We start from the raw sequence: 13,845 nt of genomic DNA, 5'->3' as shown, positions 1-13,845 counted from the left end.
TACTAGTAACATCTTTGTCATATTATCATTCTCTTATATATTCAGGGAGCCTTGAAACAAATGCTTTCAGTAATATGGCCGCTTTATCGTATATAATGCATCTGCATTAATTTAATATACAAATGTCTTATTATATTTAACTGTACAATGCAAATAAACCCATATTCTATCTATCTAATTTTATTTACAGTATTTCGTAATGCCTGTAGACAGAAAATGTTTGGTGGAAATGCTTTATAAAAGTGTAGTTAGCAACACGTTGAAGATTACCATGTAAATATGCTTTACATCGGCGTGTTATCGAAATTGAGTTTGCGATAAATTCAATTTCGTTGGGATGTACGTGAGTCAGGTTACTAGGACCTTCAGGAGGCTCTGGCGGAATAAAAATAGATGTCTTATAATGGCGTACTTAGTACATTTGTTTTCGCGTAATTTTAAGGTCATGTGTTTATTGGTTTATAAGATGTGTTTATATATTTACACACATACATCATCTGCATAAACTTTCATTATAATAAATTTTTCTATCTGAAGATTATATATTATGGGTATATAATTGATAATGTACCGCTCACATGAATCTATATATGCCTCTGGTTGATATTTAATATAATACCTTAGTATTTAAGTTCGCCATGTGCACCTTTCTGTATTTATGCATTAAAGTTTTAATAAATAAATAAATTATATAGTCTATGTCCATTCTCGTGGTACAGTCTATGTTTATATCAAATTTTATTACGATCTGTTCAACCGTATTGCCGTGAGAATGTAACAAACCGAGGGGCAGACACACTTTGGAATTTATAATATTAGGTATGAATATTGATCTGTTCTTTATTTACATAAGTCTAGTCTATAAATATACAATTCTGTATAAGAATTTCATAAACAACGTGACTGAGGTAAGAAGAGATTTCTGAAAATTCTTATGAAATACGGAAATATGTAACATCGGCGAGGAGTCATACAGGTAGTATTCTTATGTACACTGTGTAGTTAAAACTAGTAAAAAAATAGTTCTACTTATTATTCTTATTATGATAATATACCTAAGAAGTCCCAGTTGAAATTGAACTGAAATAACTATACGATTTATATGTTTACACCTACCTGTTTATATATACTGTTTATTCATACCCAAATTGTGTATCTATGTAATAATGATAATACCTCGGGACAATTCACACAGCGCCACTTAGTCCCAAGCTAAGTAGAGCTTGCATTATGGGTACTAGACAACAGATACAAATGCATACATTCATTTTGTTGTAAATATATACATAACATATATAGAAAACACCCAGACTGATACAAACAATCATACTAATAAAAACAATTGTTTGTTCCATGTATCGAGGAATCGAACCCGCGGTCATCGGAAAAGTAAAACTAAACCGCTAGGCATTAAGATCGTCAAATATGTTTATGATCAAATATATTTCATGAGCATTGCTCATGAAATATAGCTCACTCTTTGAGTTTGAGACTAAGAATGAACTCTGCTACTTATATTCCGATCAATCAATATATTCTGGTAAAATAACAAAGTCGTGGATATAAATTAGTATCTTATAAGAAAACTAAAATAATAATGTTCTGAATGTTTTCTTTCAATGTAAAAATAAATTGAATCATATGATAATAATAATAATAATAATAAAACTCTTTATTGTGCATAAATAAAATAAATAACTACAAAAAATTTCAAAAATAAAAAAGGATATATAGCCTTATCGCTTAAAGCAATCTCGTACAGACAACCAGGGAGATAGAAGCATTGGGTAAGGGAAAGGTAGGTGGCGCACTATAAAAAGTTAGATAGTATATGAATACTAAATACATATACATACAAATACTATATATATACATATAAATAAAATACATAAATAAAATATATAATTAGATACATGTCTAACAAAACGAAACATTACAGATAGATTTTTAATTAGAGAGAAAGTGAGTTTTTACTAGTTTTTTAAAAATGAAATGGGATTGGGCAAAGTAGCAAGGAGTTCCAAAGACGAATAGCCTGGACAGTGAAGGATAGGGAAAAGAAGTTAGTAGAATGAGGAGGGGTTACCAGACAAAGACGTCTCGTACTACGCAACAATATGATTTGAGTGGTATTAGATTTTTTCCAAGTATATCTATTATTATAATCGGAAACTCTATATAGTTATTATAAATTGATTTGAATTTATGTCTTCCACATTTTATTTTACCAGGTGTAATATTCTGTATACAAAAATATTTTTAACATTCTTAATAAAAAAAAATATAATAAAACTATAAAAGTATGTGTTAGATTTTAGTTCGGCTGCAGATTTATTTTCTGCAATTCGTCCCTCCAATATGTACATTTCTACTAGGAATATCGTCGATTTTCTAGTGAAAAATCCAAGTTGTATAGATTTGGTATACCTAAACGATTGAAATTAGTTTCGCTCGCTTATGTCAATCATGTGTCAACTCCACATATTTGGAATTTTTGAATAGCGATGCCGTTAGACTTGCTTAAAGGGGTTGATAACACTAACAAAATAAATTGATTGTTATATATTTTTTTAAAGATTGATTATATTTTCCTATCACCATTGATTGTTCTTGCTTTAAGTTTAGGTACTATTTTCTACATATAAATTTAAAGGATAAGTGACTATGTAAAAACTATTATTAATGGGACCTTATAAACGTAACTGAATACAGAACAACAAGTAATCGATTTGGTTGCGGTTTCGTTGTAAGCAGCACTTAAAAGTTTAGTGTTTGTTTTTTCCAATCGGTTTTCAAACAAAACATGTGCGAAGTTGGACACTCTGCTAGTTCTAAAATGAAGTGGTAACTACCGGCAGCAAGGCTGAAATACGGCACTGACAGCCATTGATTGCAGGGTTGTTACCGATTTATGGCTAGGTGACCATTTATAGGCGTCAATTGTTCGTCCACGTTCAACAGCCATTATTTTGAGTGATTGTATCGCCACCTCATGCATGCATTTTAGCGTAATAATATAATGGCTGTAACAGATATAGTAATTGAAGAACTGCAAGTCAATGGAATTTTTTATACTAATTCTATAATGAATACATATCAATAAATAATTACATATCATACAAAAAAAAACAATCATTTTAATCCAATGGCAACGGCATATTGAGGCAACATACAGGCAGCGTTGCCTTTTGAATAGCAATAGCCAAAGTAGCTACCAGCTCTTGGGTCATAAGTAACCTTGATTAGCCGCGCTGAAATACTCGACAAACACAATTTAGCTTACGAACTCCATGAGCCCAATGTCTCCACAGCAAATGGCAAACCCATAAGAGCCCTTCAGGTTCGAATGGTGAACAAGATCAAGAATAGCATTACGTTATTATCATGACAGTCGTGATAACACTCATGCATTGCCAAAGGACTAAGATGCTTTTATGCCGTAATTTCAACGTGTAATTTTAATAACTGAAACACGTCGCTTCGCATTTGAAATATTTGAGACTCAGGTACGCAGGTACACACAGATGACTTTTTATAGCTACCTCTGATAAAAAGATAGTTTGTATGATAGGTTTCGAAAAACAGACTAATTCATAATAAATATTTTACTATTTAAATCTTACTAATCTACTAGTATTATAAGCTTTTTGTTAAAGTTAAAGTTAATTAAGATATTTATATGTCTGAAGTCTGGTATGCTTTTATGATTAACCGGTCAAACGAATTAGAATGAAAGGTACATAACCTCAATTAACGTATGAAGACTCTATTTATCGTTTTGTATGCGAACACGGCCGCGATTTAGTCTAGTTACCTAATTTTCATACTTAATTTTGTACACAGTACATTTTAATTAACAATGTTTATATAAGCAGGTAAAAGGTTAAAAATACACACGTTAATAAAATTGCGGAAAGGTCGAGGTCTGTAGATACCGATATATTTTTTATATCTTCACCTGACTCCAAATTAAGGGTGTAGTAAGTTTGAATTTTCTTTCTCTCTTTCTGTCACTTCAGAGGGGTGAAATAGAAATAAGGATACGAATTCTTATAATTTGAGAGATAGATAAAATAATGCACGCATAGCGGATCAAATTCCAGACCGGTTGTAGAACTGGACATTGGACTGCACTCAATAAATGAATATTAGTCGTCCATTTATTTAACTCTGTACAGTGTCGTTGGTATAAACTGAATCGATAGAGTTGTTTTCTGACTAGTGTTTGCGCTTGTACATGAGTAGAATCTAGTCAAGATGAAATGTCATTTTATAACTTGCTAGCTAACGTACAACTCCCTCTGTTGTTACATTTCCCTCTTATTGCTATCCTACATTAAAAGAATTTTCAAAATCGTATAAGTAGTACTGAGGTAGACTTCAAATAAGAAATAAAGTTTGTGAGTTCAAAACTCACAAACTTTATTTATATTTATATATTAGTTTAAAGACAAGGTGATGAGATTGTGAGGATTTTTTTTATTGAAATGTTAACTAATACCTATTTAACATTATTACGACCTTTAGAAACATTGGTGATGAACTAGTAAAATATGCAAATGAAATATTACATTATGCGCCCATGGTTCAACAATGATATTGTCAAATTAGTTTATCTCAACAAGATGGACAATTTGTTTCAGTGTTCGTATATACCCACATTTATCGAGAAATTGTCTTAAGTCGGCCGGAAGTAGCTAAGAATACAAAAAAAATATTTTTATTTCCGGCCGACTTAACTCATAGTTTTTGAACTATTCTAATGCTGCTTTTTATGTCATTGTAATTTAGACAAGCTGAAGGTAAATCGTGACCTGTATATATGAATAGCTCTAAATGGTATTATGTGACACCCATGACACCTTTTGTGCGTTGCCAGCAACATATTGCCCAATATGCCCCCACACTTGAAACACTCGTTCCAAAGAAAACTGCTTGGCAGCTGAAATAGGTGAAACTGAGGTATCCATGCAGATGGCTTCTTGCATATCTGGTATATCTGGTAAGAAGATTACTGTTAGTTGCGGCGAGACTTCACAGCGGCAAAAGTTGAAAATGATGGCGAGTGCAGAGAACAAAGTCCGCGAAACGATTCATGGAACGGTTGAAAGCAAGCTCCTTGTTTTGGTGACCTACTACTGTGTCGTAATTATTTCGATTCTTAGTTGTAACAATGAAGTAATAATATTGTGAGATTATAACTTATTAGTCACAAATCTGTGTCTATTTAGACACAAGTTATAATGTTTGTCGGATTCGATCTAACCTCTGTGATCGATTAATCCAGACATTAAACTGGTAGATTTTGATGCTCTCTCAGAATTTATACTTTCATACTATCTCTACTAATATTATAATGTCTGTTACCATTTGTTAACTAAATAACTGAACGCATTTTAGTTAAAAATAAAGAGACTGTATAACGAGAATGGACACAGGCTATCTGTTATCTCACAAAATATTCTAATAAGGGATGAAACAGGGGATAAAAGTTTATACAAACGATGTCACGGGTAAGAATTAGTAAATAAATATATGCAAACATAGTTATTAATAGATACTGCTGGTGCATAATAAAACTATACGGCCGGCTCCGACGTGCGGACTCCATCCATTAAACGTTTTAATTATCTCTGATTGCTTTTGTTACTGCAGTAACCGTAAGTAAATATAGGATCCACTATTGTAATATCAATGTTATAAAATAGATATATCGTGCACAGTTAGTATCTACAACCTATACTAATTATCATTACATAGTATAAAACAAAGTCGCGGTCGCTGTCTGTCCGCACCGGATTTTGAAGCGTTTTTTTAATAGGATTTAAGAGGAAGATTTATATGTATAATACAGGTACACCCGGGCGAAGCCGGGGCGAGTAGCTAGTATATTATACGATCTATACAAATATAATTATAAAGTACAATTATTTCCATTTGTTGGTCTGTTACGTTTTCACGACTAAACAGCTCAACGGATCGGAAAATTGCTCATAATATGTATAATCCCATTTTAAACAAAGCAAATGAAGTTGTTGGTTGGAAGTGTGTTTGTCTGTCCATCGGTTTGTTAACTTACGTAGGCCAGATAGCAAAATAAATTTTATTGAAATATGTATGAACATATTGTTGATCAATATTTATATATAACTCACTGTATTATTACAGATTATGGAGGCATGATATTTTAGTCCCTCGGAATATCAACACATGAGTGTGCTATAGGCATCACGTGTTGAGTTTATATAATGTATATATATGAATATATTTTAAACTAGGTGACCCTCGCAACTTCGTCTGCGTCACATTTTCCCGGGTTTCGTATTTTTTTTATTGCAGCTCCACTCCTATTCCTCGTATTATGATTATGCTATGCGTTATATAGCGTATGCCACTCATAAATAACGTGGTTATCTAGTGGTAAAAGAATTTCCAAAATCAGTTAAATATATCCAGTGATTATCCCCTACAACGTCATAAACTTTCCTCTTAATAATATTAGTATAGATGATTAAGATATTTGACTTACCTCTAGAGGTTCCGGAGGGGCGTACAGCAATGCAGAGGGGATGTATGAAGGCGGAGGCGATCTGTTCTGCAAAGAGAGATACATCTGTGTAATAATCATCAGTAATTAAAATAATTACTATACTAATATAAATGTGAAACCGTATGTTGGTTTTGCTTTTCACCAATTAAATTCACCAGTTAAACCTCAGAACGGATTCTAATTAAATTGAACATTACGATCTGCTATACTAAAATAAGACTATATACGGAATATGGACTACATTATTATTTTATTATTATTTGTACACTATTTATTCACATATTGCTATATGATGGGTATTATTTATTGTACCTCTATCCACCACTCCATAGTACACATCCTCTCAGTCACTTAAAGGTCAACTGGAAGAAATCCCTTTATTGGGATAAGTCCTCCATTGTACCCACTAATTTTCTAAGTCATATGTATCCTTATAAAATTAAATTTGTAAAGAATCTTGTAAATAATCTGTATAATAAAGAATTACAAACATAATTACAAGGGTTGAAATTAGGGATGAAAGTTTGTGCAGATGATGACACGGGTAATAACTAGTATTTCTATATTTCTTCATACACATGTAAGGCTTAAGTGCGATTACTAATGGATTTTAATAAAATTAAAATGAAAGAACTTTATCAAGATAACCTACATTAATAATATAATATAGATTACAATAATCTCATTATTACATTGTCAGTATATTACACTAAAATTACCTTAAAATAATTTCAAAACATTTGTTAGATTATATTTATTGAGCAAAGCCTACACTAAAATATTACTTGAATGACAAAAGTGTATGGCAATAGTATTTCATGCACTGGAATTTCAGTTAATGTTTTAGTATTCGTTCTTTTATAAACTAGACTGGACTGCGTTACAATAGTAACTACATAAAATAAGTAATATATAGTACTAATATAAAAAAAGTAAAAATGGTCGTAACCCTTAATGCAGTATGGATGATCATCGACTCGACATTTACAGACATAGGGTTGATGACAAGTTTCCGATAAACCGACATAAGATGTAGGTCGGTTTCTCAAGTTTACTAATATAATAAAATTTTGCCGAGTCATAAAGATAGCCTTTCATTTCCACGATGGGCTCCCGAGAGAAATAATTTTCTTGCACACTGGCGTGTCCTCTTTCCACGCTATGAGCATATTACGTCTTCTAGGACAGTGGTCCTGAGGGATTGTGGCGTTGGTAACATATCCGATTATCTTTTCGCTTTAAATATTATTTAATTAAAGTCCAGACGGTATATGTATACATACATTATTAAATACACTATTACCCATACCGGGTGTTTTATAACAATATTATAAAAGTTCATCAGGGATAAGAATCCTTACAGAATTCATATTAAATTTGTATTTTAACTAGGAAACAAACTTCATCTAAATATTTATTTAGTGTTAAATATAATTAATTGCTGATTGAATCGAATATTCTGAGAATTTAAATTAATTCTACATATTCTACCACTCTAGAATAATGTACATATTATTATGTAAGTACTTCTCAAATACAGTCCGGCACAGGTCCAATTATAGTTAATAATCAGTATTTTAACAGAAATTAATTTTCGATATGAATTTTGCTGCTATTGTTTACTATTCTATTTATTGTTTTACATTATGCATATTACTTTAATGTAGAGTGTATTAAATGTGTTGTATTAACGGACCGTATTTTGGAACGTTATTGGTGTTTAAAAGTATAATTGGTAAATAGGCAGCACCGAGAATTCTTCATAATTTTAAGTTCCTCCATTTTTAGGAGTTCAGTTCTGGAAAGTGATAAAATAAGTATTTCATGAGTTGTAAAGTACTTAGGGTAACTTTCAAGTAAATATGACCGAAGAGGCAAAAAGCATTATTCCTTTATGAAAATTTTAACATCTTTCGTATCTACTCAACCGATTTTAAAAGAAGAAAATTTACTTCTTGTATATGTAAAATAAGGTATTCCCATTGAATATTTTTCATAACAGCTATATTCCCTTACAAAATATTGATATTTGGGCGTAAAATATTTTTTTTATACCGTTGTTATACCATTTTAGATTTTTTTTTTGTTGAAACGAGGACGTTTTAACCAAAATATCTCCTGCTTAAAGAACAAATTAATGTTATATTTATATGTTTTTTTAATTAACATTACAAAAAAGATATAAATATAACATAAACATTGTATTCTAAAGAGTTCGAGTAGTATTCCTTAAGATACTTACCTACATTAATATTATAAAGAAAGATTTGTTTTTCTTATCACGGCCAAACTCAGAAAGTTTAAAAATTAACTAACACCAACTAGATTTTAAAAATTATTTCACATATTTCCTATTGATAATGTAGGTAGGTACGTGTCTATAATATTTATATTATGAACAATATATATTTATAAATATATAAAATAATTATTCATTTTATTTGATTTTAATATTAAAACATTTAATAAATTATACTTAACCTTCAGCGACATAATTACATTAATTGTCACATTTATTTTTACAAATATAAGAGAAAAAATATGAAATGTAAAATAGTACCTAGATTAATAAATAATATCCTCCTGATATTACGCCATACACTTATTTTTTATAATAAATGAACCATATTAAAGGGAATGAGGTCCCATTGTACTGTTCATTAAATTCCCTCTGCTATAAATAGCGTTGACTTCAATTATCATAATCATTGTACGTAAATATATATAATAATAATAATCTCAGAACAATTCACACACCGCCATCTAGACACAAGTTAGCCAGTTAAGGCTTGTGTTATGGGTACTAGATAACTGATACCAATATACAGACTTATTTTAGTTTTTAGTAAATACATAAATAGAACATGAAAATGATTTTATGGTCCAGTTTTTTAATAGTCATTACTAGTAAAAATTGGTAATTGTAAATGATATATAGTCAAGCTTCACAAATTATAATAATACTAACAATAGATATAAACTATGTACTTCATTTTAGCTGGATTCGCAGTAAAAGCTAAGAATAGTATACTTTACAATATGATACTGGATAATATCGATATCACATAGGTTAAATTATATTTAGTAATACTTTTGGTGTCGAACATAGGATTGGCATAGGACAATTAAATATGATAAGTAACATGTATAATTACACCGTTAATATTTCTAAAATAAATAAATAAATATGCACAAATGATAGTATTGTTGCTATAACGCTAAATCTCCACACTAATATCAAAGTAACAGATCGAAAATTCATTGTTTTATTTACAAGAAGAGGAAACAGACAAATACGGAAAGCGAATTCATTTGATATTGTTAGACCTACAATGACAATCTCTGGTGTTTTTACATATTCTTTTATCCATATTTAAAATAGGAGTGTTCTTTATATCTATTGTTTTAATATGCACTTCTATTACTTTGCTCTGCTTTAGTAAACATATCTCTTTTTATCTTTTATTATTGCTGATATTATTAGAGATAGAAAAATGCAGTTGAATTAGGAACCTTCACTTTTTGAAGTTCGTTATTGTTAGTTAAACATTACATCCCTTAAAAAAGAAATTAACGAAAATTAATACTTGTTATTCGCTACTAGATCACTTTAAAGAATATTGAGGATTTATTAAAAATTATTTAGTGAATTTTAAAGTGAAAGATATAGAAAAGTCTGCAACTCGACTTTATGATTGATTGAATGATTTGATGAAAAACACACATTATTTGAAAGTTTAAAGTTTTTATTCTCTAACTATAGTTTACAGAGTGTGATGCTGTATTTTACAATAAACATTTCGAAACAGAATACAAACTGTAGATTTTCGTATTACCCCTGACCGTCAAAGTCCTTTGGGAAATTAATTCTCTTCATGGATCCGTAACCAATTTTAATTACTTGAAAATTTTATAGTAATAATTGAATATTATTACATTTTGCTAAAGGTATAATTGACAATGAATGTAAACTATGATAAAATATATCTTGTTATGTATATATATATATATACAATACGTTTCAACAAAAAATGTTATCCATTTTTTACGTCTGTCAAATGATATCTGCACTAAATCCGCACCGATTTTTATTATTCTTTTTGCAAACGTTAAATATTAACTACTATATTGGCCTCAATCTATTAATTTAAGATTCTGAAACTGGTTTTTGATATGACATCTAAACTATCTTTGGCGGTAACTGAAACAAAGTTAACTATAGAAACTGATATGACCCTTGTCTTCAGGGAAATTAATTCCAGTCATGGATGCGTAACGAATTTTAACCACGTGAAAATAGTAATTGTGATTAATTGAAAATTGTTAACAGCCGATTGAGTGTGAAAAATTATTCATCACGAGTTCGGTACATTATTTACGTTCAAACTTACTTACATTTTTCTTACTTTATTATAATAATTAGACGTTGTATTTTATTATTTCAATCATTAATATTGGTTTAGCACACCAATATTTACTTTCGATGATTGCGGGTTTGATTCACCGCATGGTGCAAACATTTGTATTTATGAGCATGATTGTTTGTATCGGTCTGGGTGTATTCTATGTATCTTATGCTTATATTTACAAAAAAATCTAAGTATTTATATTAGTTATCAGCCCTGCTTACCGTGGGACTAGATGGCGCTGTGTTAATTGTCGAGGGTTACTTATTTATTATTATTTACACTTAATTATAAATTATTACACAATGCGCATTTTTAATTAAACGAAAATAATACTTGGTTTATATACAATATCAATACTTTACGGGGCGGTCAGATTTCACGAATAATCGATAAATGTTTCCGAGTAAGTTTTAAGTGGTAATGCAATATGCATTGTCTCTAAATATTCCTACACAAGTCTGCTAATTTCAACTGAACTACAAAACAGTTGAAAATTTAATATACATAAATATTTAAATACATTGTAAGTTTGTTATAAATAAAGGTTTAGCAAAAGTTGCCGAATTAACAATTTAAAATTATAGTCGCGATATTTTAGTCCTTAGTAATCTCAATGGGCATACAGGTATTTCATGATATACAGTTGTTTATGTACATATTTGTTTGCTTTTTTCTAGTTACATGTGTACAAAATAATTACAATTGACTAAAAAGGTAATTTATTTATTTATACTGCATTGTATACTAAGTGATGAACAATTATTAAAAGCTAAAAATAAATTGATGAATAACAAGTTTTATGCTATAAGACTTTACCTTCAGCACATACAAGCGGCGAGATAATAATAATAACCCAGGACATTTCAAATAGTACCATGTAGTCCTAAAATAAAATTCAGTTGAGTTTCATGCCAGTTCTCAAATTGCTCAAAGTGTACATTTGGATCTATAGATTAATCTGGATGATGTTCTATCATATGATGTTATGTTATGATAACATGTCCTACATGAATAAATATTTTTTTAATTTGATTAAGCAGAGTCCGTATTATAAATATTCGATAACTTACATACATAATAGATTTAGGAAAAGATCCAGACCAATATAAAATGATAAAAAAATTAATACAAATTTATGTACAGCGCCTGAAGAACCCAACACCAAGTAATGCTCTTTGCTATCTGCTAAACTACATAGTTCGTCAGTTATATATTTATAGAAGGACAGAGGTTAACTACCAAGTCAATTTATATCTGTAAAACGTAACTTGTCCCCTGTAAGTCTGTACTTTATATCCATGTATTTTAAGTTGTTATCCCTCGTAAATTATCCAAGGTCTGCAATCACCAGCGCCGGGTGTCGACCATTTAACCCCAAAGCTATAATTATGACCCCGTCACAGGTCAAATATCCCCCAAATAGCCTACTAACGAGATATAGCCGTGCTTTGTTCATTTATGGCAGTAATTAGAACCTTACGTGACGTCAAGATGGCAATAAACAAGAACGTAGAATAATGTCAGCTGACAGTTTCAAATGGACTCAATTACCATACGGTTGTGGTGGTAGGTAATGGTTGGACCATTACACTGTCAGTAATAAAATTATTATATAGAAACTTACTACATTATACATGCGACGTTTAACTTACTACGTTTATATAAAAATATACCTCTGTATTAAAAATGTAGAATATTGACTATTTTATATGCCGTCTGTTGGATGAATATAAGATTTATAGTATAGTCTATAAGTCCTATTAAGTTTAATATACTGTCCACTTTTTATCACGCTGCCTGGCACCCGTAGCCTTTCGTGAAATCGTAATGCCAAATATGAAAGACAACCAGAAAAAGAAATTGAAAAACTAACATCGTGTTTAGTGTTGCATATAATAAAAACCACTGGAAGGAAGAGGTTTATTTATAATTGTGACTAAAATTACTATTGTTTACAATGGACCACGGGTCCCCCCTCTGGAAACTATGCCAACTCCTAGTGAATTCGCCACGATGCTCTAACTGACCTGACTTCAAGCTCATTCTATTATCTTCTACTTTTAGTTCAGTCGGGTGTATTATTCCATATTGAAAAATACTCGAATATTAAAAATAATTTTGAGTACATAATCTTAATTATATACAATATATAAATTGTACAATGTGCAAATAAGGATTATGTAGGATTTGAAATCTATATATGTAATAAGCACACTCTATTTATGTCGTTGAAAATAAAAAAATATTTTTTTCATCTATCGAATCATGTAATTTTATCATCTAGGTGTCATACCAGAGTTAGCTGTAAAATGTTGTCTGGTGGGTTCTCTAAAACTGTTGGCTATAACAGGCCTTTACATGCCAAGCTGCTTGCTTTATAACCTGTGTTTCAATTGTAGTTGTATATAGTTGTATAACGTAATGTAGGGCTTTCATGTATATAGGCGCTGGTTACCGGTTACCGCCAAGTTAGCCGTCAGCTTATTTGTCATTCTAATTACATAGAAAAAGGAAAAATCGGTTTAATGAGATAAATGACTACAAAATCGAATTAAGCATTGTTTTCTCGACATTTCTTTTAGAGTTGCCCAACAAAAGGCATCTGGATCAACAATCTGATTGCTAATTCCAACATTGGTAATTCAATTCTACAGTGTACAGGAAAATTGGAAATTCGAACCCCGGGAGGATACATCAAATCTGACTCAATGGAAATCGGCAATCTCGTTGCCAATTCAATTAGCGGCTTATTATCATAACTTGGGTTTAGTAATCGTGAAAATATTCACCTAAACGAAGAATATTAGGTCGGCTTTTATACTTAGGATCTCATTTATTTACATAATAATATTTATAGGAAGTTTAATTGAATTGAATTTATTTATA

The 13,845-nt window shown here is 30.4% G+C and overlaps 1 protein-coding gene across 1 annotated transcript in view; it reads right to left on the bottom strand.

Annotated features, from left to right (window-relative positions):
- LOC131852852 (high affinity cAMP-specific and IBMX-insensitive 3',5'-cyclic phosphodiesterase 8-like) overlaps positions 1-13,845 on the bottom strand; it is a 96,391-nt gene that overhangs the window by 59,281 nt on the left and 23,265 nt on the right. The window contains exon 3 of the mRNA XM_059203590.1: positions 6,530-6,595. Coding sequence (XP_059059573.1) covers positions 6,530-6,595 — 66 coding nt within the window. The remainder of the gene's footprint in view (positions 1-6,529; positions 6,596-13,845) is intronic.

Source organism: Achroia grisella, unplaced genomic scaffold (genome assembly GCF_030625045.1).
Source record: "Achroia grisella isolate CSIRO2021 unplaced genomic scaffold, CSIRO_AGI_Agris_v1 utg869, whole genome shotgun sequence".
NCBI lineage: Eukaryota > Metazoa > Arthropoda > Insecta > Lepidoptera > Pyralidae > Achroia > Achroia grisella.
This window is presented reverse-complemented; position numbering and strand designations above follow the sequence as displayed.